Below are 27,500 nucleotides of genomic sequence, written 5' to 3'. Positions count from 1 at the left end.
ATTTTTTTTTGACCAGTTTAAAATTAAATTCGGCTTTTCAGCATCTGGTTCGTTCCGACATAATACCGTTTTGAGACGATGGGTCACATTTTTTCTCCTTACCTTCCTCCTCCTCCTCTTCCCCCCTCTATCGTAAACGTCCTATCTTTCTCCATCCCAGTCTGCCAAGAGAGCTTCTATGGAGTCGATTGCAAGAAACGATGCGACTGCCGTGGGAGAGCCACAAAAGCGGCCAAACCTTGCCACAACGTGAACGGATGCCAGTGCGACCCTCAGTGGACTGGAACTTTCTGCAACCAGGACGTCGACGAGTGTCTGGACCCGAACGCCTGCCCCACCGGACAGATCTGCACCAACACCAAGGGTAGTTTCACCTGTACCTGTCCAAACGGCTACCAGAAAACTGGGGACGGCCAGAAATGCGAGGGTGAGTTCAATCAAAGCATATTAGCTATGCGGGTGTGTGTGTGGTCTAGTGGTATGACACTCGCATTCGGATCGGAAGGTCCTGGGTTCGAGCCTCGCTCGCTCGGCGCATAGTTGAGTCCTTGGAAAAGGCTTTTTACTCATATTATCTCACCGTACTCAGATCTTCTTGTGTCAGAGTGAAGGTATCTCATTTCTAGTCTAACTATATATGCTGGTCGTCAATAACGATCATCGGTCCATCCTCGCTCTTTTACGTCCCGCATTCTTAAATATCTGCCTATACATCCTACTACAAATATGTCAATAGTAACTACCCTGAACCAGGACCTCTCTACATATCAGAAATTTATGGATTCAGATGAGGCCGAATTAATCCCTGAAGAACTAAAGAAATATTGCAGTGCCCTCCGTACTAAAGTCACAACAAGACCTTGACAGCCTCAAAACTCTGGCCCAGGATCGTGACCAATGGAAACAATTAACAACATGGATGGAGAGAGCAGCTATACTTATCGACCATGACTGAATCACACAATTCTCAGCAAGCGTCATTCGGACTGCGAAGCTTACTACTACTACTTTACTACTACTACTACTACTACTACTATTTACTACTACTACTACTACTATACTACTACTACTACTACTACTACTACTTACTACTACTACTATTACTACTACTACTACTACTACTACTACTATTACTACTACTACTACTACTACTACTACTACTACTACTACTACTTCTACTACTACTACTACTACTACTACTACTACTACTACTACTACTACTACTACTACTACTACTACTACTACTACTAGAATTATTATGCCACCTTGTTATTCATTATGTAACCTTTTCATTATTTATTGTCCTCCGAAGGGCCAGTTACTTACTCACTTCCAAGATGTTTGGAATCAGAAAAGTAGAGAGTGTGACGTAAAGACTTTCCTTGTTTTTTTTTTGTTTGTTTTGTTTTGTTTTTAATGGTTTTTAGGGCGCTTGCAACACTTCTAGGCTATAATATCAGCGTCAATAAAAAGGAAGAAAATTGGATAGTAAAAACATTCTAGATGTACAATGAAAAGGACTTATGGAAAAAGTAAGACGTATGATTCAAATTGGGAATATCTAGATGTAAATTCAAAGAGCACATATTTATCTAGTGTCCTCCTTATTATTTATGTATTAATGTGTGTATGATTTGTGTTCTATTTATAGATATCGACGAGTGCGCATCGTTCCAACTGCACAAATGTCCACAGCAGTGTAAGAACAACCCAGGAACCTTCAACTGTTTCTGTAACGCTGGATACGAATACAATGCTCAAAATAACACCTGCGACGGTAAGTCGTGTCAAATGTGACCTTTCGCCTCAAAACGATATTAAGTCGGGTTGGTTCAGATGTTGAAAATTGAATCAATAGCCAGCCATACTTATCAGACTTGTGTTGAGTTTGTATGTTTTATTGAGGTGCTCATGCCAACAATTGATTTTTTTTGACCAGTTTAAAAATTAAATTCGGCTTTTCAGCATCTGGTTCGTTCCGACATAATACCGTTTTGAGACGATGGGTCACAAATTAAGAAATTGAATGAATCCTTACCAGCCACGGTCAGGATTTTTCACAATACTTCACACCCAACTAACACAAAATAATTAATCCCTCAAACACAGTAGCAGTACGTTCTTGCGATAAATATTGTCTACTCCAAAACTCCCTATTCATTTTATTTAAATTTTACAAGAGAAATTTGAATAAGACAATAAATGCTGGTTGTATCGTAACGAATATGACGGTTTTCCTATAGTTGGTAAGGAGAGGGTTAAGGAGCAGGCACTTGTGTAAGATAAATATCGGAACAAGTGTGTATGAAAGGTGCCAGACAAAGCAAGAAAGAGAAATAGAAGAAAAAAAAACCCCATCCCATTACCGGTAATCAGATGGTCTGAGGTTCGATCCCTAGTCGAGGTAGACTGATTTTTTTGGGATGGTTCTTTCTTATTCTGTCAAATGGCACAATAATTTCCCGAGATTTGTATGAATTTGAAGTTTAATCATGACAAAACAATAACAAGAATGATCAATTTTAGATGAATTATCCTCAATATCTCAAGATGGGAAAGAACGGAGTTAGGAAGTTTTGGAAAACCACTCTTCAATTGGATTTTATGTTATTTCTTGCAGGCGTTTGGTACAAATGTTCTAGTTGTATTGGTTGATTCAAAAATAAATTCAAAGAGTTTAATTTATACCCATCATCAAATCATACAAGTAAAATTTTATTTTTAAAAATGAAATAAGTTTTACATGGTTGATAAAGACAGCGTGGCTCAGCGGTATGGTCTTTGCTTCGTACCCGAAAGGTACCGAGTTCGACAACCCGACGCGCTGTGTGGCCTTGAACAAGTCACCTAGTCTTAGCTCACTTTGCGGCGCTACACTGCGGCTTACGCTAGGTTATTCCAGTTTTTCCTTGGAATAGATCCTAAAGAAGAAATTCCCTTTAGGGATGAAAAAAGGGGAATTTATTTATTTATTTATTTATTTATTTATTTATTTATTCATAAGCAAATCAAATATTAATTTTGCATTTTTTAAAATAAATAAAATAATTAAAAATACAGAGTTAACTCCAGATCGATCTTGGTCTCTTTTCTTGTAACGCGAGTGCTCTAACAACTGAGCTAACGGGACCCCTGTAGGTGGCAATTGTTTTCATGGTTTTGTTTTTCTGTGTCCAGACATCAACGAATGTTTGGCCGGTGTGTCCGGCTGTGGCCACAAGTGTGTCAATAACATTGGAAGCTTCAACTGTGAATGTCTGCAAGGATTTAAGCTGGATAAAGATAGGAAGACATGCCTGAATGGTGAGGGGGGGGGGGGGGTGATGATAAAGGATGGTGGTGGTAGTGGTGGTGGTGACGACGATGATGACGATGATGGTAGTGGTGGTGGTGGTGGTGGTGGTGGTGGTGATGATGATGATGATGATGATGATGATGATGATGATGATGGTGGTGGTGGTGGTGGTGGTGACGACGACGATAATGATGATGATGATGATGATAATGTTGGTGATGGTGGTGGTGGTAATGGTTGTGGAGGGTGGTGTTGCTATACTGATTTATTTTATTCTCTCCCCTTCTCCCCCCTCTCTAATCTCTCTCTCTCTCTCTATCTCTCTCTCTCTCTCTCTCTCTCTCTCTCTCTCTCTCTCTCTCTCTCTCTCTCTATATATATATATAATATATATATATATATTATATATATATATATATATATATTATATACTATCTATATATATATAAATATTTTTTGTTTTAAATTTAGATTAAGTAATTATTTTGACATTTTAGAACTATATTAACTCTCTCTCTCTCTTACTCTCTCTCTCTCTCTCTCTCTTTCTTTCTCTCTATCTCTCTCATTCTCCCTCTCTCTCTCTCTCTCTCTTTCTCTCTCTCTCTTTTATATTATATATATATATATATATATATATATATTTTATATATATATATATATATATATATATATAAATTTAAATATGATATATATTTAATTATTTTGACATGTTAAAACGATCTCTCTATCCAATCCCTTGTCCATCCTTGTAGCTGAGGAAGTCTGCAAGGGTTCCGACCTGAAGTGTTCCTTTGCCTGTACGTTGGTCAAGGACCAACCCACCTGCATCTGTTCACCTGGCTACTACCTGGGCAAAGATGACCAGACCTGTGTCGGTACGTACCAGTAGTCGTGTCACTGCATGAATGGGAAGTGAATTCTGATCCGTATAATCCGACGTGTAGCTATATTCAGGTCTGGCACCCGAATCCAAGTATGGGCCTAGTTTAACATTGTTGTAATAAAAATTAAAAAAATATAAAGATTCCCTTCATTCATCCCATAGAGGAAATTTGTCTCTAGGGTCTATTCCAATTGAAGACTGGAATAACCTAGGCGTCAGCCGCAGTGCAGCGCCGCAAATGGGGAAAAATGGACAACGTTTTGCGTCAATTTATGAGATTTCCATTACAACAACGAGCCCGTAATAAATTGGATTATCAGACCTGCAAATAATTCGCGTCGGGAATTCCAAAAGCAAGAGTGTAAGAATCGTATAATATTCAATGACAATTTTGACTTTAAAAAGCAATAACTGTGACTTGAGTTCGTCACAACCTTGACTTTAATTCACAATTTTAACATTAAAAAGCAATAACTGTGACTTGAGTTAGTCACAACCTTGATTTTAATTCACAATTTTAACATTAAAAAGCAATAACTGTGACTTGAGTTAGTCACAACCTTGATTTTAATTCACAATTTTAACATTAAAAAGCAATAACTGTGACTTGAGTTAGTCACAACCTTGACTTTAATTCACAATTTTAACATTAAAAAGCAATAACTGTGATTTGAGTTAGTCACAACTTTGGCTTAAAGCCACATTTTTGACTTTAATAACTAACAATAGCTAATAACTGTAATTTGAGTTAGTAACAACTTTGACCTTAATCCACAATATTGTCTTTGACGTCATCCAGACGTTGACGAATGCAGCAAAGACGACACCAATGAGTGCACAGCTGGCTGTAAGAACACAGCCGGCTCATACAACTGTACCTGTCCTGTTGGGCAAAAACTGGCCAGCGATGAAAGGACATGTAAAGGTGAGGATTTCCTTCATCGTTATCTTTGTTGTTGTCATTAACATCATCATCTACATCTTCGTCGTCGTTATTTATTATTATCGTTATCATATTCATAATCTTCATTATCACATCATTCTTCATCTATCATTTTTTCATCAATCATCATCATCATCTACATCATCTCTCTTATATTTCATCGTTATCATCATCATATCTCATCATCACATCATCATCATCATCATCATCATCATCATCATCATCATCATCATCATCATCGTCTCATCATCATTATCATCTCATCATCATCATCTCGTCGTCATCATCATCATCATCATCATCATCATCATCATCATTATCATCATCATCATCATCATCTTCATCATCATCATCATCATCATCATCATCGTCGTCATCATCATATCGTCATCATCATCATCATCATTATCATCTCATCACAACATAAAATATCTATTGGGTCATCGATCTGTAAGCATCATCACTTAGCACCCATCGCCGACCAGATGCGACAATGGTACGTTGTGTGGTAATGACGTACATGGTACGACTGCAGTGAGGACATTGATGAGTGCAACAGCAACACACCAGTGTGCAAAGAAGGCTCCAAGTGTGTTAACTTGCCTGGTAGTTTCAGATGTGATTGCAACAGCGGCTTTGAGCTGGTGAATGGAACATGTAAAGGTAATGGGTGGAATGGGTCTGAAGATAGTCAGTGGATGGAAGGAGGTTGATGGTGTGGAAGGTGGTAGTGGAGTTGGTGTTGAATGAAGTGTGGATGAGAGATGATGATGATGTATGTGGTGTGATGTGATGATGATGATGATGATGATGATGTGATGATGATGATGATGATGATGATGATGATGATGATGATGATGATGATGATGATGATGATGATGATGATGATGATGATGATGAATGATGATGATGATGATGATGATGATGATGATGATGATGATGATGATGATGATGATGAATGATGATGTATGATGATGATGATGATGATGATGATGATGATGATGATGATGATGATGATGATGATGATGATGATGATGATGATGATGATGATATGATGATGATGATGATGATGTGATGATGATGATGATGATGATGATGATGAGTGATGATGATGATGATGATGATGATGATGTGATGATGATGATGATGATGATGATGATGATGATGATGACGACGACGACGACGATGATGATGATGATGATGATGATGATGATGATGATGATGATGATGATGATGATGATGATGATGATGATGATGATGAAACGAAAGTAACTAGCACAATAAAGATCCCAATGATGTCAGTCATCAATATAAAGTTAATGCCTTTTATATTTTTGTTTTGACCATTTCACTAAAGTACAATAATTTATTTTTACTTCTTTTCTTGTCGTTGTTGTTGTTGTTATTATTGTTGCTGTTGTCCGTGTTATTATTATCATTGTTGTCATTATTATTATTATTATTATTATTATTATATTATTATTATTATTATTATTATTATTATTATTATTATTATTATTGTTATTATTATTATTATTGTTATTATTATTATTATTATTTTATTATTATTATTATTATTATTATTATTATTATTATTATTATTATTATTATTATTATTATTATTATCTTTGTTGTTGTTGCTGTTGATGTTGTCCGTGTAATTATTATTGTTGTTATTATTATTGTTGCTGTTGTTGTTGTTGTTGTATACAGACATAAACGAATGCCTGAAGTCCCCCTGTGACCAGGAATGTAAAAACACTGACGGAAGTTACCAGTGCGTCTGTAGCAAAGGGTTCACAGTTCAAGGCGATAGCTGTATCGGTAAGGCTGATATTGACATGTTCGGTAGCCCTTGGTGAATTTTACTGTACGATCTCTAAATAACGAGTTTAAGAGATGGACGAAAAGTATGAGCTTATATCACTGGTGATGATGATGATGATGATGATGATGATGATGATGATGATGATGATGATGATGATGATGATGATGATGATGATGATGATGATGATGATGATGGTGATGATGATGATGGTGATGATGATGGTGATGATGATGATGATGATGATAATGATGATGATGATGATGATGATGATGATGATGATGATGATGATGATGATGATGATGATGATGATGATGATGATGTATTGGTAAGTCTAAGATGATTGTTAGCCCTTTCCTGAATTTCCTGTACGATCTCCAAACAAGTTTAAGAGATGGACGAAACGTATGAGCTTATATCATGAAGATTTCTTTTGGTGTTCGTTTTAGAGATGTTACAGTACAATAATGAAACTAGTACAGTCCAATGTCAATAGCTGTAGTGGTAAGAATGAGATGGCCGTTTGAATTTTTTTTTGTATTTGACCTTACGTATTACGTAATAATAAGTTTTTGAGATTTTACATTTAAACATGGACACGACTACTATACCGTATTTTTACAATCCACGGTTTTAAAAAATTGAGGTTTTATATAGCTCAATATCCACTAAACGTGCTCAAAGCGCTTTACAAAGGATCCCTGACCAACAGCATCACGTAACATAAAGAACAAGACATGACGCCTATTCGGTGAAAATACATTTTTTCCGACAAAGACAACGCTGTTAACGACCAGATACTCATTTACCCCTGAGTATGATGAGAGAATGTGAGTAAAGAGTCTTTTCCAATGACTCAACTATGCGTCGAGCTAGCGAGGCTCGAACCCAGGACCTTCCGATCCGAAAGCGAGTGTCCTATCACAAGACCACATAGCCGCGCAATAATTTAACAGCTTAGAATGTACAAAAGTCCAAACTTGCCATGGATTTATTCTTCAATTCCCCTCCCCCCCCCCATCCCACCCCCACATCAACCTAATCCACAGATATTGACGAATGCGCATCAACCCAGACCCACAACTGTGAACAGGTGTGTCGAAACACTCAGGGAAATTTTGCCTGTGGATGCACAACGGGATTTATTGTGAACACAACCGTGCCGGAGAGAAACAAGTGTATGGGTGAGTCACGGCAATAGTTTACTCTCAGTTCAATAGTTTACTCTCAGTTTAATAGTTTACTCTCCTGTTAATAGTTTACTCTCATGTCAATAGTTTACTCTCAGTTCAATAGTTTACTCTCAGGTCAATAGTTTACTCTGTTTAATAGTTTACTCTCATGTCAATAGTTTACTCTCAGTTCAATAGTTTACTCTCATGTCATTAGTTTAATCTCAGGTCAATAGTTTTCTCTCAGGTCAATAGTTTACTCTGTTCAATAGTTTACTCTCATGTCAATAGTTTACTCTGTTCAATAGTTTACTCTCAGTTCAATAGTTTACTCTCAGTTCAATAGTTTACTCTCAGGTCAATAGTTTACTCTGTTCAATAGTTTACTCTCATGTCAATAGCTTACTCTCATGTCAATAGTTTAATCTCAGGTCAATAGTTTTCTCTCAGTTTAATAGGTTTACTCTCATGTCAATAGGTTAATCTCATGTCAATAGTTTAATCTGAGGTCGAAAGTTTACTCTAATATTTAATTTTCAGATCAATAGTTTACTCTCAGATCGTTAAATCACTGACAACACGGCAGAAAAATGAACTAAATTAATGGAAACCATTTTTTGTTTGTTTGTTTGCTTTTTTTCCATCGTTGTAAGATTTGAAAATTTTATTTTATTTGTTCAAACAATATCTAAATACATAGAAATGGTATTCAATTCAATATCGCACCAAGTATTGTGTATTCCAAATAGCAGAATTCGTGTGCCTTAAATCATTACCTTATCAATAAACTTCAAGCTATCGTTTCATACCTTAACGTATCGTAACAAAATATTATATTTATCTCCCTCCATTTAACAGTTGATCCCAACGCCGACAAGTGTAAGCCCGACAATGGTTGTGAAACGTTGTGTTTCAAGAAAGATGGAAACGATGTATGCTCGTGTTCTTCTGGCTACAAATTGAATGCTGACGGGAAAAATTGTGACGGTAGGTTTGTTTACAACCTAATTTATTTTCTATGCTAAATCTATCAATCATCTATTTTATATTCTCTGGTAAGTTTATCAACAACTTTCTTTGTTTTATGTGGTCATTTTAACAACAATGTACTTTATTTTCTCGGTTAAGTTTATCTTTAACCTAATTTTCTCTCATAATTTTATCAACAACTTATCATATTTTCCGTGATAATTTTGTCAACAACCTGTTTTTTTATTCTTTGGTAAGATTTCCTTCAATCTACTTCATGTTGAGACGTCGACTCATGTTTTAAAATACAATTCTTGTCATCAGATATCGACGAGTGTCTGGCAAATCCCTGCAAAGGTGAAGGGTCAAGTTGTCAGAATTCAAATGGAGGTTTCACCTGTACCTGTCCGAAGGCTGGAACCAAACTGTCAGACGATAAACTTACCTGTGTTGGTGAGTTGGTTGTTATCACGGTTATGATGATGGCGGTGGTGGTGGTGGTGGTGGTGATGATGATGGTGGTGGTGATCATGATGATGATGATGATGATGATGATGATGATGATGATGATGATGATGCCACAAACTGTCTACGTGTTACTATTTACTGTTCGGCTTTGTGGTCTTGTGGTATGACACTCTCTTTTGGATTGGAAGGTCCTGGGTTCGAGCCTCGTTCGGTGCATAGTCGAGTCCTTGGAAAAGACTCTATGCTCACATTCTCTCACCGTACTTAGGTCTAAAATGAGTACCTGGCCGTTGTCTCTGTCGGAAAAAATTGCAATATAGCCTAACGTTGCTGTTTATCAGAGACCTCTTGTAAAGAGCTTTGAGAACGTTTAGTGGATATTGCTCAATATAAAATCCCAAGTGTGTTTTAAAAAAACAACAACTTTATATTGATGTATAGAATAATACCACCTACCCTCCACCCCCATTCAGATATATTCTATCAATGGTTCCATGAACACACAATACCATAAATGATACTTACAATTAGCCTATTATTCCCCATAGCAGCATGAGCCCTCAACCCACAGTCTTCCATTGGACACCATATCCACTTCCTTCCATGTCATCCGTCCCCTCTCTCCCTCAATCCACCCTCTGTGTTGCGTCTCCAGCTGCTACTCGGCCTTCCTCTCTTTTTGTTTCCCCTGATGATTCTACAGAAGTGCCTGGTTTGTGATTCTGGCTACTGGTCTTCATCCGTCTGATTTGTTTCTCGACTGATGCCAGTTCTGCACGTTGCCACATCTCTCTCTCTCTCTCTCTCTCTCTCTCTCTCTCTCTCTCTCTCTCTTTCTGTGTGCTGCCTCTCTCTCTCTCTCTCTCTCTCTCTCTCTCTCTCTCTCTCTCTCGGAGACGATAAGAATATATGAATACAACAAATATTATGTTATATTATTATATCCATTCTCTACATCTACAGCCTGTACCGGAAACACTTATGGCGTTGGCTGCGTTACGACCTGTACATGTGACTGGGCTCACACCACGGCATGCTCCATCACCAACGGGACATGTTCTTGCCAAGAAGGATGGAAGGGCACCAACTGCGATGAGGACGTTGACGAATGTAGCACTGGCAAGGCCAATTGTGGGGAAAACTCGAATTGCGTCAACAGTCAAGGATCATTCTCTTGTAATTGCAACAAAGGATTCTTGTTTTCCAGCAGCACGAAGAAATGCCAAGGTAAGCTCATGTCTCATGCCTAGTGGTATGACACTTGCCTTCGGACCATGCGATCAAATGTTCGAATGCCGCTCTTGGGTGGTTGGAAAAGGCTCATTTCTTACATTCTCTCATCGTAGTTAGGTGTAAAATGAGTACCTGTCTTTGTCCGGGAAAATTGTGATATCGCCTTTTAGGAGTCATGTCTTGTTCTAAATGTTAAATGTTGCTATTGGCTTGTGATCCATTGTAAAACGTTTTCATCACGTTTACTGCCGTACTCTGGAAAAACCCATATTTGAAAATTTGGCCAGAAAACCCAATATCGATGGATTTAAATGACCCTCTTTTTGGCAAAAACTCCCAAACCTGGGACTGAAATTAACTTTCATTTTTGATGATGTTTTAATGACTTAGAGATGGTCATGAAATTGGAAATTTGAGCCAAAATAACGTAATTCTACAAATTTTTAGTAATAGTACACAGGTCTGTATATGATATGATTCTGTCTAACAGCTTGCGACAGCAACTCTTTGGATAATACTGACATTGTTTCATGCACACTTTTCATATCATTACGATATTGTTCCATCTAACAGCTTGCGACAGCAACTCTTTGGGTAATACTGACATTGTTTCATGCACACTTTTCATATCATTACGATATTGTTCCATCTAACAGCTTGCGACAGCAACTCTTTGGGTAATACTGACATTGTTTCATGCACACTTTTCATATCATTACGATATTGTTCCATCTAACAGCTTGCGACAGCAACTCTTTGGGTAATACTGACATTGTTTCATGCACACTTTTCATATCATTACGATATTGTTCCATCTAACAGCTTGCGACAGCAACTCTTTGGGTAATACTGACATTGTTTCATGCACACTTTTCATATCATTACGATATTGTTCCATCTAACAGTTTGCGACAGCAACTCTTTGGGTAATACTGACATTGTTTCATGCACACTTTTCATATCATTACGATATTGTTCCATCTAACAGTTTTTGACAGCAACTCTTTGGGTAATACTGACATTGTTTCATGCACACTTTTCATATCATTACGATATTGTTCCATCTAACAGTTTGCGACAGCAACTCTTTGGGTAATACTGACATTGTTTCATGCACACTTTTCATATCATTACGATATTGTTCCATCTAACAGTTTTCGACAGCAACTCTTTGGGTAATACTGACATTGTTTCATGCACACTTTTCATATCATTACGATATTGTTCCATCTAACAGCTTGCGACAGCAACTCTTTGGGTAATACTGACATTGTTTCATGCACACTTTTCATATCATTACGCTATTGTTCCATCTAACAGCTTGCGACAGCAACTCTTTGGGTAATACTGACATTGTTTCATGCACACTTTTCATATCATTACGATATTGTTCCATCTAACAGCTTGCGACAGCAACTCTTTGGGTAATACTGACATTGTTTCATGCACACTTTTCATATCATTACGATATTGTTCCATCTAACAGCTTGCGACAGCAACTCTTTGGGTAATACTGACATTGTTTCATGCACACTTTTCATATCATTACGATATTGTTCCATCTAACAGTTTTCGACAGCAACTCTTTGGGTAATACTGACATTGTTTCATGCACACTTTTCATATCATTACGATATTGTTCCATCTAACAGCTTGGTACAGCAACTCTTTGGGTAATACTGACATTGTTTCATGCACACTTTTCATATCATTACGATATTGTTCCATCTAACAGCTTGGGACAGCAACTCTTTGGGTAATACTGACATTGTTTCATGCATACTTTTCATATCATTACGATATTGTTCCATCCTACAGCTTGCGACAGCAGCTCTTTTGGGCAAGACTGCAAGGAGAAATGCCAGTGTAAGAAGGAATACTCAACAGATTGCAATGACGTCACAGGCCAATGTACATGCATTGAAGGCTGGAAAGGCGTCAAATGTGACGAAAACGTCAACGAGTGCGTCACCAAATCCGATGCCTGCCCAGACAAGGAAAAGGAATGCAAGGATTTGCCAGGAACCTTTGAGTGTGTTTGCTTAACTGGGTACACGTCAGAAGGAGATAAATGTATAGGTAAGACTCTTCCTTCTCCTCCTCCTCCTCCTCTTCTTCTTCTTCTTCTTCTTCTTCTTCTTCTTCTTCTCATTCTTATTCTTATTCTTATTCTTATTCTTTTTTATTCTTATTCTTATTATCATTATTATTATCATCATTATCATCATGATCATGATCATCATCATCATCATCATCATCATCATCATCATCATCATCATCATCATCATCATCATCAACATCACCATCATCGTCATCATTATTATTATTATTATTATTATTATTATTATCATTATTATTATTATCAACCATCATCATCATCATCATCATCATCATCATCATTATTATTATTAACCACCATCGTCGTCGTCATCATCATCATCATCATGATCATCATCATCATCATCATCGTCATCGTCATCGTCATCGTCATCGTCGTCATCATCATCATCATCATCCATTTATATGACAATCAAATCTGAAATGATTAATGTTCTATCATTTCCAGACATTGACGAATGTATTCGCGGTACCAGCAACTGTACCGACCCCCGTGTCTGTAGCAACACCGACGGTGGCTTTAAGTGTGTCTGTGGTAGCGGTTATACGGAAACCGATGGCGTTTGTATAGGTAGGGAATGCACGCTATGGGTTTAAGTAAAACACTCACAATATGTCACCATCCGCCTCAAAACAATGTTAGGTCGAGGTGAATCGGATAGTATCCATGGTTAAATTATAGATAGTTCGAAGATGACGTCAGTCAGGTCTTTGTTGTTGTTTTTTTTGCCATCCGCGTTTATGAGTAATGCTCACTGAACTGTATTAACCTGACTATAAACGTTCATGGATACACATAGTTTTGTGTGTTGGTCCCGTTTTACTTCCGGATGGCAATGTTATGAGCTTCTTAGCCAAGCGCATACTATCTATAGCCTGACATTAGAACCGTGGCCTTCGTAAAGTTATGGCCTGACACTGACCAAAAAATGACGTAAAAATGTCAGTCTTTGGCCACAAAAGAAAACAAATCGTGAGTTGTATTCAATAGTTGAACCAATGGAATAACTTGTTTCCATGAGGTCTACTAACGTAAACTCACTAGGCGGTGCACAAACCAAATAATGACGTCAAAATACCAGTCCTTTTGGATTTCAGTGTTTAGGCTATAACCGTAGCCATTGTTATGTTATAGCCTGATACTGAAATCCAAAAGGACTGGCAGTTTGACGTCATTATTTGGTTTTTGCACCACCTAGTGAGTTGTCGTTAGTAGTGCTCATGGAAACAAGTTATTCCATTGGTTGAACTATTGAATACAACTCACGATTTGTTTTCTTTTGTGGCAAATGACTGGCATTTTGACGTCATTTTTTGGTCAGTATCAGGCCATAACTTTACGAAGGCCACGCTATAACACAACGATGGCTACGCTAGGACCCACTAGGACGTATGGTTTGACGTCAATTTCTAGGTTTTTGCACCAAGTGAGTTGTTCTTAGTTGTGCTCAAGGAAACAAGTGGTTGAACTAGTGAATACAACTCACGATTTGTTTTCTTTCTTGGCCAAAGACTTGTTTAATGACGTCGTATTTTGGTCAGTATCAAACTATAGATAGTATGCAGATGACGTCACTCAGGCCTTTGTTATTGTTTTTGCCATCCGCGTTTGTGAGTTGTTCTCACTAAACTGTATTAACCAGACTCTAAAAGTTCATGGTTACACAGAGTTTGTGTGTTGTCCGTTATTCTCCCAGATGGCAATGTTGTGAACTCCTTGGCCAAGCGCATCCAACTATTGATAGTGTGAACATGGTATGGAGCTCACAACATTGCCATCAGAAGATTAGATAAACGGAAATGACGTCACTCAAGCCTTTGGTATTATATTTTGCCATCCGCGTTCTTGAGTAATTTCTCACTAAACTGTATTAACCAGACTATAAAAGTTCATAGTTACACACAATTTTGTGTATTGCTCCGTTATACTTCCGGATGGCAATGTTGTGAACTCCTTGGCCAAGCGCATTCTATCTATAGTCTGGTTAACACAGTTTAGTGAGAATTACTCATAAACGAGATGGCAAAAAACAATAACAAAGACATGGGTGACGTCAACTTGTTCTATCTATATAATTGCTCAAGTTCAAAGTGACTGTCATTAATCAATTAATCGATCAATCAATCAGTCAGTCAATCAATCAATTAATCCATCCATCCATCCATCAATCAATCAATCAATCAGTCACTCAATCAAACAATCAACTCATCCATCAAGCAATCAATAAATATATCAATCAGTCGATTACAAAAGAAATACATAAATAAATCGGTCAGTCAATCAATCAGTTTGCCAGTCTTCATTCAGTTAATCAATCTTTTAATCAATCAATCAATCAAGCAATTAGTCAGTCTTTAATCAATGATCAACCAATCAATCAATAAATCAATCAATCAATCCATACCATTCCAGACAATGACGAATGTTCACTTAACACGGATACGTGTGATAAAGCAATCTCGACCTGCAGGAACACGAATGGCTCCTTTGCATGTGATTGTATCAAGGGCTACACCAAGGTGGACAAAAAATGTGTCGGTAAGTTTGATGGATCGATAACTAGATAGACAAATAGATAAAAGGATAAGTAGATAGACGCATGCGGCTATGTGGTCTAGTGGTATGGCACTCGCTTTCGGATCGCAAGGTCCTGGGTTCGAGCCTCGCTCGGCGCATAGTTGAGTCCTTGGAAAAAGGCTCTTTACTCACATTCTCTCACCGTACTCAGGTGTAAAATGAGTACCTGGCCGTTAACAGCGTTATCTCTGTCCGAAATGAATTGTAATATCGCCTAACAGGCGCCATGTCCCGTCCTACATGTAAAGTGTTGCTGTTGGCCAGGGATCCTTTGTAAAGCGCTTTGAGTATGTTTAGTGGATATCGCGCTATATTTAGAACAGCTTAAAAGCTCAATAAATAGATAGATAGATAGATAGATAGATAGATAGATAGATAGATGATAGATAAATAATAAATGAATTTATATATTAATATGTTATATAATATATATATATTATATATATTAATATTATATGTATATAGAATATATATATATATATATATATATATATATATATATATATATATATATATAATATATGTATATATATAGTGATGCTGATGATGATGATAATGATGATGACCATGATAATGAAAAGATGAGGAATATACAGAGGTACCACTTACTGTTGATTGTTCCCAGACATCGACGAGTGCGCAACGAATACAAGTGACTGCGTACACCCCCGTGTCTGTAACAACACGGTTGGCAGCTTCCAGTGTGTCTGTGATGATGGCTACGAGGAGAAAGGCGATAAATGTGAAGGTAAGTCTGGGGATGATGATATGGGGTAGGGAAAATACTCACGTGTTCTGCTTGCCAGATTTCTCCCAACAAAACGCGCAGAATTTGTGAATTGTTTATAGTCTGTTAGAGTGAGAACTATTCACCTAATTGGAGGTCTAGAAACGATGTTCAAAAGGCGGGGCAGAAGTGGCTCAGCGGTATGGTATTCTTCGTACCAGAAAGTAAACGAGTTCCACTTCCCATCACGTATGTGACCTTAAGCAAGCCATCTAGTCCAAGCTCACTTTGCGGCGCTGCACTGCGGCTGACGCCTGTGTTATTCCAGCCTTCCCTTGGAATAGAACCTAAAGACAACATTCCCCTTAGCGGCGGATAAACGGTATTTGTGTATTCATATTTAATTTATTCAACAGCATTGTCTTTGTCCGAAAAAAAAGGGATGTAATTTCGCCTAACTGGTGCCATGTCTCGTCCAACGTGTTCAATGTTGCTGTTGGCTAGGGACCCCTTGTAAAGTGCTTTGAGCACGTTCAGTGGATATTGTGCTATATAAAAAAGCTCAAAAAGATCAATTTGCCATAGATGACCACCACCTATCCACCGTTTTCCTATTGAGCCTCTTGTCAACAGACTAATAATTCCTAATTATTTATATGTTTGTTTTGTTTATAGGAGTTATACAGAACTTGCAACACATTAAGGTCATGTCAGCGCCAGTAAAAAGGAAGAAAATGAGATAGTAAAAAGTCCTAGAATTACAATTAAAGTACCCAAGAATAAAGGTGACAAAGGTGAATTAGTTCCAATGGGAAACAGATGTAGATTCGAAGAGCACACTATCCGTGTACTTAGTTTGAGACCACTAAATGTCTCATCCAGACTCAAGCACAGATCCCCGCCAAGAGGAACACACTCAGTTGTTTACGAATCATACTTAGATGTAAAAGGAAAAATAATATAGTGTATATCAGAGAGATGATTTACAATGAATAAAATATGACCTCCCAAAACTAACGATACAATTGACTGTTTCCCTCCCAGTCAGGGTAGGGTATCCAGCCAGGGCCAGGACAAAACCAAGTAATCTTATTCCAAGACAAAGACAGAAAGCACGTTGGAGAACAGATATAGGGGGACAGTGGACACAGTAAGTGCCTCCCAGCCCCCACTATGGGAGGTCAGAACCCAACCCAGTAATTTTTTAATACTTTGAATTTCAACTGTATTTTACCGACCAATTTCATCCCTTGTATAACACCAAACCGACGTTCTGTTTCACAAATATTATTATTTTGTTGTTGTTCTCCTGTGTGTCTTTTATCACAGATAAAAACGAGTGTAATCTCGGAACCCACACTTGTGTTGCCCCAAATGTGTGTAAAAACACAATTGGGTCATTCGAGTGTGATTGTGCCGATGGATTTACGAAGGACGGCAACAACTGTGCAGGTAGGCACCGAGAAATCTGTTAGAAATCACTCTGGAGATCTTAAATCATGACAATTTATCAGAGATTTATGTATGACTATTATCGTTGTTGTTATCATGATTGTTATTGTCATTAATATTTCATTATACTATGAACTTTGTACATTTCTTATTCATTTGGTCACAAACAATTTTCAATAACGTCAGTATTCTATGGTAGTAATTTTCGATTTTACATTGCTGTATTGATATATTTCCCCCTTACATTCAAAGTTGTGTAAAACTGCCTGTAAATGAAACAATGCAATTTATATGAGATTGTGTAATTAAAAACTATTGTATATTGTGCTAATAGACAGATACATAAAAAGGTATGTAGATAGATAGATAGATCGATAGAGAAAGAGAGAAAAAAACAGAGAAAGAGGCTATATATATATATATATATATATATATATATATATATATATATATATATATATATATATATATATATATAGAGAGAGAGAGAGAGAGAGAGAGAAAGAGAGAGATCGGGCTAGAGCTACACCATTGATAATAACGTAAATAAAAATACACATCAATTAACACGTATCTTCAGACTTAGACGAGTGCGCGTTGGGTACAGATAACTGTTCTGATCCTCGTGTCTGCAACAACACTGCTGGGAGTTTTGAGTGTCCCTGCAAGAAAGGTTACACGGATAACAAAGGCACCTGTATAGGTAAGTTTCAATATCATGGCAAATCACCACGGTTACGTTGTTATTTATTATCAGTGCATGACATAATTAGTCGGAGTGTGAACATTTTGGATTTGCATTTTTTGGACATTTTCTGAAAGAATATGCTCACCAGAACATTTTAATCTTTATTTGAAGTAAATCGGGTGATTTTTTTCATGAAGTTATACTCAGATGTATGGGAAAGGTATCCAGCAACTTTTCTCAAATTTCATAATTTTTCAACTTGGCTAGCTATAAAAAACATTTAGAAGTGAAATTAAGCTTTGATATATTCCAAAGATGTACAAAAAGGGTTGATTTTATTTTATTTATGACACGAACTCTTTTTGGATAAAAATTGACCTTCTAACTAAACTTGGCAAAACTAAACTTGGCAAAACTAAACTTGGCAATATCTCAGTTCAAACCTTTTCACCATCCGACTAAATATGTCCTTCACCGTGATATTTACTAACGTACTTCCTGTTTCAACTCTTAGGCAGAAGTTGCCTGGAAATGTCCCACGATCTCCTGTCTTGTTTATGGAACAATGCGTGTCCAAACAGGAAAAAAATACAAGAAAGAAATGTTTAAAAAAACAAAAAAAAAACAGCACAAAATTGAGGATGATGATGAGAATGATGATGATGATGATGATGATGATGATGATGATGATGATGATGATGATGATGATGATGATGAATCAATCAACCAATCAATCATTAGTCAGTCAGTTATCAATCAATCAATCAATCAATCAATCAATCAATCAATCAATCAATCAATCAATCAATAAATCAATCAATCAATCAATCTGCTAACAAATTCTCTTTCCAGACGATGACGAATGTTCTGATAACACCGACACATGTGATAAAGCAGTCTCTAAATGTAGGAACACAAATGGGGCTTTTGAATGTGATTGTAACCCTGGCTACAAGAAGGTGGAAGATAAATGTGTCGGTAAGTACTCCTACCTAGTAATGTATATCATGATGATAAGTATTCAGATAAAATACTCAACTGCTATACCAGCCAGACCAATAGTCTTATCACCCAACTGGCGGCCTAAAACAATAACAAAGAGCCTAGTGACCTCATTTTCATTCATTCTAAGGACAAATGGATATTTTTGTTGATTGGGGATATCCTGTTCCTGTAGTTTTAATACTCCTGGAATTATTGAATTAGAGAAAGTATTATTGGTGGATATTCTTCACGTTTATTAAAACTTGTTATATTATACTCAGTTTTTCATTGACAAAGAAACTGAATTAAGCACGTCATACTGGACAAAACCACTCACTGAAAGTGCCTTATCATAAATTGAAAACGAATTTCTTATGGCATGTGATAATCGAAATATTTCTATTCTTACTCTCCTTAATCTCTTTACTGCCTTTGATACAGTCGGCCATAATATGGTGCTTGGTTGAAAAAAATGTGAAAATAGTTTTAATATCAAATGAAATGCATAATTCTAAGTTGGCTAAGATTTTACCTTACTGATAGAACCCAAGCTTACTCAACGGAAACATTTCAATTTCGCCCAAAGGTTTGGTGTCTCCATGGTTCTGTACTTGGTCCCATTTTATATCAGTGTATACCATGGCGTTGAATCTCACCATAAGAAAGCATGAAATTATGTATATACTATAATTATAAGTATGCTAATGATCTCCGTGTGCTATCAATTGTAAATCTAGAATATTTTTCCATCCTATTTTCTTCTTTTTTTTTGTACTGGCCTTAAAATGACATAAATGTGTTGCAAGCGCCATAAAACCCTTAAAAACAAACAATCGATGAAGAAAATACTTTATTTATCATGTAATCCTCAGACATAGACGAGTGCTCGTTGGGTTCGCATAACTGTTCTGCTCTTCAAGTCTGCAAAAACACTGTTGGAAGTTTCGAGTGTCCCTGCAAGGCAGGTTACACCGACGTACAAGGCACCTGTACAGGTAGGTTTGCTTAAAATAGTCTTCAACAGTCATGACGTCACTTCCCTCGTAATGACCCATAGTAACTTAGTAACTGGCTCTAAACTATCGGAACAATGGCGGATGGTCTTATGAAATATTTCTCCGACTACCATAAAAGTGTATCCAGATGATAAAAACATTATAAATATGATCATGTGTTGACTTTTATACATTCTGACACAAGACAAAAGAAAAGTTCTAGCCAGCATGAAGAATAAAAAGTACCGATTTTCTTTGTTTAGAGCCATGATGGCCGCCGTTGCTGGGCGACGTGACATCAGACTATAGAATCCAATTAAGGGGGGTGTGGGGGGGGGGGGGGGGGCTCCACTGTTCTAGTTATTTGGACAATGTGACAATATTAACCAATGGGAGATCACTTTGTTAATTTCGTTTTTCAATTCGGTCATCACCGAGACTGAAACCCACCCAGTAGGGTCAATCAAATTACAAACAGATAATCGAATTTTGGCCAGAAAAACTCGTCCTTCAAATATCGATCGATTTAAATGACCCTCGTTTGGCAAAAACTGTCAAAATAGGTACCTGAAACTTAGTCGTGTAGTCCCAGGTTTGAGAAGTTTTGCCAAGACCAGAGCCATTTTAATCGATCGATATTTGAATGTCGAGTTTTCTGGCCAAAATTTTTAACAGACTTGATTTTTCGTAGTACGACAGACGTGAATCACAAGCGAGCAGAAAAAAATCTCGACTTCTCACGGGATCGATCTGGGACATTGTGTATGAAGCGAGAGCTCTCCCAACTGAGCTATGGGATCCCCCATTTTATAGATAGTTCGAAGTTGACGCCACTCAGGACTTTGTTATTGTTTTTTTCCATCAGCGTTTATGAGTAATTCTCACTAAACTGTATAAACGATCAAGGTTACACACAGTTTTGTGTGTTGGTCCGTTATATTTCCGGATGGCAATGTTGTGAGCTCCTTCGCCAAGCGCATACTATCTATAAATTATAAAGATAAATCACTTACTCTTTCTTTCCTCCAATGAGTGGATGTGTTCACTTTTATTTATATCAATTCCAGATGATGATGAGTGTGTAAAGAACACACACAACTGTGTTGCACCTAACACGTGTAAGAACACAGCAGGATCTTTTGAATGCACGTGTGCTCAAGGATTTACTAAAGACGGAAATAACTGTAAAGGTATGTCCCATTTCTGAAATTAAATTTAAAAATTGAGCTTTTATATAGATAGTTCGAAGATGACGTCACTCATGTCTTTGTTATTGTTTTTTGCCATCCGCGTTTATGTGCAATTTTCACTTAACTGTATTAACCAGACTATAAAAGTTCATGGTTACACAGAGTTTTGTGTGTTGGTCCGTTATACTTCCAGATGGCATTGTTGTGAGCTTCTTAGTCAAGCGCATACTATCTATAGTTCATTTCCACTTCAGTGTTAGATATAATATTGATGCATGGCTGAAGGGAGCTAAGCTCATAATGATGATGATGATGATGACGATGACGATGACGATGACGATTATGATGATGATGATGATGATGATGATGATGATGATGATAATGATGATGATGATGATAATGATGATGATGATGATGACGATGACGATGACGATTATGATGATGATGATGATGATGATGATGATGATGATGATGATGATGATGATGATGATGATGATGACGATGACGATGACGATGACGATTATGATGATGATGATGATGATGATGATGATGACGATGACGATGACGATGACGATTATGATGATGATGATGATGATGATGATGATGATGATGATGATGATGATGATGATGATGATGATGATGATGATGATGATCGGGACCCCTAGTAAGATGCTTTGAGCACATTTAGTAGTTATTGCTCTATATTAGTGCTCAATTTTCTGTTGAACAATGATGAAATAACGTTATCACTTTCAGACAATGACGAGTGCGCGCTGAATACACATAACTGTACTGGTCTTCGTGTCTGCAACAACACAATTGGAAGTTTTGAGTGTGTCTGTAAGAAAGGTTACACGGAAAAGGACAACAAATGTATAGGTATGTATGTTAAGATATAAGGAGGAGGGTGTGGGGTGGTGTGGGGGAGGGGAATTATTTGGGAAGTTTTGCCCAATTCGGGACAGTGTCTTTTGGGCAAAGTGGCTCAAATAGACTGAGAATCATTGGGGCAAAATTTGAATAGAATTTAGGGGAAAATATGCTCAATGAAAAAATTAAATTCCCTTTATTCATCCCATTTATAATAATTGAGCTTTATATAGCACAATATCCACTAAATGTGCTCAAAGCGCTTTACAAGGGGTCCCTGGTCAACAGCAACATTTAACATGTAGGACGGGACATGACGCCTGTTAGGCGATATTACAATGTTTCGGACAAAGACAACGCTGTTAACGGCCAGGTACTCATTTTACACCTGAGTACGGTGAGAGAATGTGAGTAAAGAGCCTTTTCCAAGGACTTAATTATGCGCCGAGCGCGAGGCTCAAACCCAGGACCTTCCGATCCGAAAGCGAGTGTCATACCACTAGACCACATAGCCCCACAAAGGGAATTTGGGGAATAGGGGGGATTTGTCTCTAGGGTCTATTCCAAGGGAAGCCTGGAGTAACCAGGCGTCAGCTAGGGTGACGTGACTTGCTCAAGGCCACATTGCGCAGCGGCGGGATATCGAACTCGGTACCTTTCGGGTACGAAGCAGAGACTGTCCGCTGAGCCACGGATAATGATAATGATAATAACAGTAAGGACAATAAATTAATCTGCTATTTGAAGGACAAGTTTACTGGCCACTGGGCACGATCTATATTACATTTCCATGTGCTCGAGGTCATTGGTCATTTTGCAAAGTGTGCTCAAAATGGCCCACATAGTGAAAAGTGTTCACATTTTTAGAATAACCAACGTTACAATTGGTCATTTTGCTCAGCATGACTCATGCGTATGTTTACTACGTTCATAAACAAAGCAGCGTGTTTAGATGTTTTTGAGCTTTGAGCTTTTTTATATAGCGCAATATCCACTAAACGTGCTCAAAGCGCTTTACAAGGGATCCCTGGCCCACAGCAACACGTAACATTTAGAACGGGACATGACGCCTGTTAGGCGATATTACAAATTTTTGTTTGGACAACGACAACGCTGTTAACGGCCAGGTACTCGTTTTACATCTGAGTACGGTGAGGGAATGTGAGTAAAGAGCCTTCTCCAAGGACTCAACTATGCGCCGAACGCGAGGCTCGAACCCACGGCCTTTCGATCCGAAAGCGAGTGTCATACCACTAGACCACATAGCCGCAGATACATTGAGACAACTCCAATCGTTGTACAGCAACAAAACATGTGATCTATGACTAGGTTGGACGAAAACATGAATATAGATCGCTCCCATTAAAAATAAAATAATGTAAAATTAAAATGTTTCCATTCCAGATGACGATGAATGCAGCATGGGCCTGTGTGACTCACCACATACGTGTAACAACACAGCAGGGTCTTATGATTGTACATGTGCTTCTGGATTCTCCAAGATAGATGGCAAATGTGTTGGTATGTACTCGAATTATAATTATAGATAGAATGAAGTTGACGTCACTCAGGTCTTTGTTACCAGATTATAAAATTTTATGGTTACACATAGTGTTGTGTGTTGGTCCGTCATACTTTCTGGTGGCAATGTTGTGAGCTACTTAGCCAAGCGCAGACTATCTATTTTTCAGTCAGGGTTAACAATTTGGCGTTTTTATTGCCAAATTTCCACATACACACAATTGACGTTTTTTTTCTTCTTTTAAATGTATTTGGCCGTAGAAAATGTAACTTTTCCTTTTTGGGATTTTTGGTTTTGGGTTGACGTTGATTGATTTTTGTATTGTTTGGAAAAACTTTTTGATCCGTGAAAAGTCGAATATACATTTTAGATGATGAGAATTATGGTGGTTATGATGATGACGATGATGATGATAATGATGATGATGTTGATGATGATGATGATGATTATGATGATGATGATGAGGAGGAGGAGGATGCAAGTAATGATATTGATGATGATTCTGGTGATGTTAATAATGATGATGATGCAGAGGATGTAACTTATGATGATGGTGATGATGATGATGATGATGATGATGATGATGATGATGATGATGATAATGGTGGTGGTGGTGGTGACGACAACGATGACGAAGACGACACCAATAATAAAACAAATCTCAATTATTCATTCCTTAACAGATGTCGATGAATGCAAAACAGGCGACCAGAACTGCGTATCTCCCAAAGTGTGTAGCAACACAGTTGGATCATTCAAGTGTGTTTGTGACAAGGGTTACACGGAGAAGAACGACAAATGTGAAGGTGTGTTCTAAAGATAGTTCGAAGTTGACGTCACTCAGGTCTTTGTTATTGTCTGTTTTGCCATCCGCGTTTATGAGTAATTCTATTAAACTGTATTAAGCAGACTATAAACGATCATGGTAACACAACGTTGTGTGTGTTGGTCCGTTATACTTCCGGGTTGCAATGTTGTGAACTCCTTAGCCAAGCGCATACTATCTATAGATAGAATGCGCTTGGCCAAGGAGTTCACAACATTGCCATCCGGAAGTATAACGGACCAACACACAAACTCTGTGTAACCATGAACTTTTATAGTCTGGTTAATACAGTTTAGTGAGAACAACTCACAAACGCGGATGGCAAAAACAATAACAAAGGCCTGAGTGACGTCATCTGCATACTATCTATAGTCTGGTTAATACAGTTTAGTGAGAACAACTCACAAACGCGGATGGCAAAAACAATAACAAAGGCCTGAATGACGTCATCTGCATACTATCTATAGAATTTAAGGTCAGAGTTTAAAAGTCAATTTTTTTGGCCTCTGAGCAATACAGTGTTATAAACAAAGCATGTCAATGATAATTTTTTTCAAAGTTGTCCTTCAGAGCCAGTGGACTCATGGATCCGGAGTTTATCCCGGTTTCTATAGCGTGAAACGGACAATAACAATTGCTTGCTACCCTTTGGATAAGACGCAAGTCTATCGCAAAGTACTTTCCGCCAAATCTAACAGACTCAGCTACTCATTCACTTCTGGGTGGACAGAGGACAGCAAGGGAGGGGGCGGGGGGGGGGGGAGGGTCAGAATAAATCTGGACTGCACCGTGGATCGATGTCGGTCCCTTTGCGTGGGAAGCGAGTGCTCTACCAACTGAGCTATCGGGGACCCCCTTGGCGTGTGATACTAAGATTAACTCACGTTTATTGGATTATAAGTCCTCGTTTAACTCATTCAATCCAAGAGATTATTGCTACTTTTCAAAATTGGAAAAAAAAAAATGATTTAAAAATGAGCATGTAGGATAGATAGTTTTATTCAGCTACCAGTAACATGTAAAAATTAAAAACTTTAGCTTTGATACTGCATGCCATTTTGTGGAGCTTATTTTTGAAGACTTACATTTATTTATTTATTTATTTATCCATCTATCTATCTATCTATCTATCTATCTATCTATCTATCTATCTATCTATCTATCTATCTATCTATCTATCTATCTATCTATCTATCTATCTATCTATCTATCTATCTATCTATCTATCTATCTATCTATCTATCTATCTATCTATCTATCTATCTATCTATCTATCTATCTATCTATCTATTCTATCTATCTATCTATCTATCTATCTATCTATCTATCTATCTATCTATCTATCTATCTATCTATCTATCTATCTATCTATCTATCTATCTATCTATCTACATCTATTCTATCTATCATTATCTATCTATCTATCTATCTATCTATCTATCTATCTATCTATCTATCTATCTATCTATCTATCTATCTATCTATCTATCTATCTATCTATTCTATCTATCTATCTATCTATCTATCTATCTATCTATCTATCTATCTATCTATCTATCTATCTATCTATCTATCTATCTATCTATCTATCTATCTATCTATCTATCTATCTATCTATCTATCTATCTATCTATCTATCTATCTATCTATCTATCTATCTATCTATCTATCTATCTATCTATCTATCTATCTATCTATCTATCTATCTATCTATCTATCTATCTATCTATCTATCTATCTATCTATCTATCTATCATATCTATCTATCTAATCTATCTATCTATTACTATCTATCTATCTATCTATCTATCATCTATCTTATCTATCTATCTATCTATTATTATAATATTTACAATGTTTGGCAGTCTACATCATGTTTCAGGCTTATTTGCCATCTTCATCTGAATGCAATTAGCTGAAACATTGATGTAGACTCCAAACATTTGGTAAATATTTTAATAATATCGCTCATTACTACATGTCAGCACTTTCGTACTATTTGTATCAAACACATCATCTATCTATCTATCTATCTATCTATCTATCTATCTATCTATCTATCTATCTATCTATCTATCTATCTATCTAATCTATCTATCTATCTATCTATCTATCTATCTATCTATCTATCTATCTATCTATCTATCTATCTATCTATCTATATCTATCTATCTATCTATCTATCTATCTATCTATCTATCTACATCTATCTATCTATCTATCTATCTATCTATCTATCTATCTATCTATCTATCTATCTATCTATCTATCTATCTATCTATCTATCTATCTATCTATCTATCTATCTATCTATCTATCTATCTATCTATCTATCTATCTATCTATTCTATCTATCTATCTACTATCTATCTATCTATCTATCTATCTATCTATTCTATCTATCTATCTATCTATCTATCTATCTATCTATCTATCTATCTATCTATCTATCTATCTATATCTATCTATCTATCTATCTATTATCTATCTATCTATCTATCTATCTATCTATCTATCTATCATTCTATCTATCTATCAGTCCTGAGATGGCAAATTAAGCCTGAAACATTGATGTAGACTGCCACAAACATTTGTGGTAAATATTTTAATTAATAATTCGCTCCATTACTACATGTCGAGCACTTTTCGTATCATATTTGTATCAACTACATTCAATATCTATCTATCTATCTATCTATCTATCTATCTATCTATCTATCTATCTATCTATCTATCTATCTATCTATCTATCTATCTAT

General features: G+C 37.0%; 1 protein-coding gene across 1 annotated transcript in view; it reads left to right on the top strand.

The window, feature by feature from the left end:
• Positions 1–27,500, top strand: part of LOC144957635 (uncharacterized) — a 77,120-nt gene that overhangs the window by 37,726 nt on the left and 11,894 nt on the right. Inside the window, exons 26-48 of the mRNA XM_078888980.1 lie at positions 161–427; positions 1,652–1,777; positions 3,178–3,303; positions 4,051–4,173; positions 4,981–5,106; positions 5,644–5,787; positions 6,838–6,948; positions 7,999–8,133; positions 8,980–9,108; positions 9,415–9,543; positions 10,522–10,785; positions 12,610–12,870; positions 13,358–13,480; positions 15,323–15,448; positions 16,113–16,235; positions 17,544–17,666; positions 18,247–18,369; positions 19,207–19,332; positions 20,211–20,333; positions 21,401–21,523; positions 22,280–22,402; positions 23,798–23,914; positions 24,599–24,721. Coding sequence (XP_078745106.1) covers positions 161–427; positions 1,652–1,777; positions 3,178–3,303; positions 4,051–4,173; positions 4,981–5,106; positions 5,644–5,787; positions 6,838–6,948; positions 7,999–8,133; positions 8,980–9,108; positions 9,415–9,543; positions 10,522–10,785; positions 12,610–12,870; positions 13,358–13,480; positions 15,323–15,448; positions 16,113–16,235; positions 17,544–17,666; positions 18,247–18,369; positions 19,207–19,332; positions 20,211–20,333; positions 21,401–21,523; positions 22,280–22,402; positions 23,798–23,914; positions 24,599–24,721 — 3,294 coding nt within the window. The remainder of the gene's footprint in view (positions 1–160; positions 428–1,651; positions 1,778–3,177; positions 3,304–4,050; positions 4,174–4,980; positions 5,107–5,643; positions 5,788–6,837; positions 6,949–7,998; positions 8,134–8,979; positions 9,109–9,414; positions 9,544–10,521; positions 10,786–12,609; positions 12,871–13,357; positions 13,481–15,322; positions 15,449–16,112; positions 16,236–17,543; positions 17,667–18,246; positions 18,370–19,206; positions 19,333–20,210; positions 20,334–21,400; positions 21,524–22,279; positions 22,403–23,797; positions 23,915–24,598; positions 24,722–27,500) is intronic.

Source organism: Berghia stephanieae, chromosome 12 (assembly GCF_034508935.2).
Source record: "Berghia stephanieae isolate SIO BIC M18660-M18661 chromosome 12, UCSD_Bste_1.3, whole genome shotgun sequence".
Taxonomy (NCBI): Eukaryota; Metazoa; Mollusca; class Gastropoda; order Nudibranchia; family Aeolidiidae; genus Berghia; species Berghia stephanieae.
Note: the sequence above shows the minus strand (reverse complement) of the source record. Positions and strands in the feature narration are given on the sequence as shown.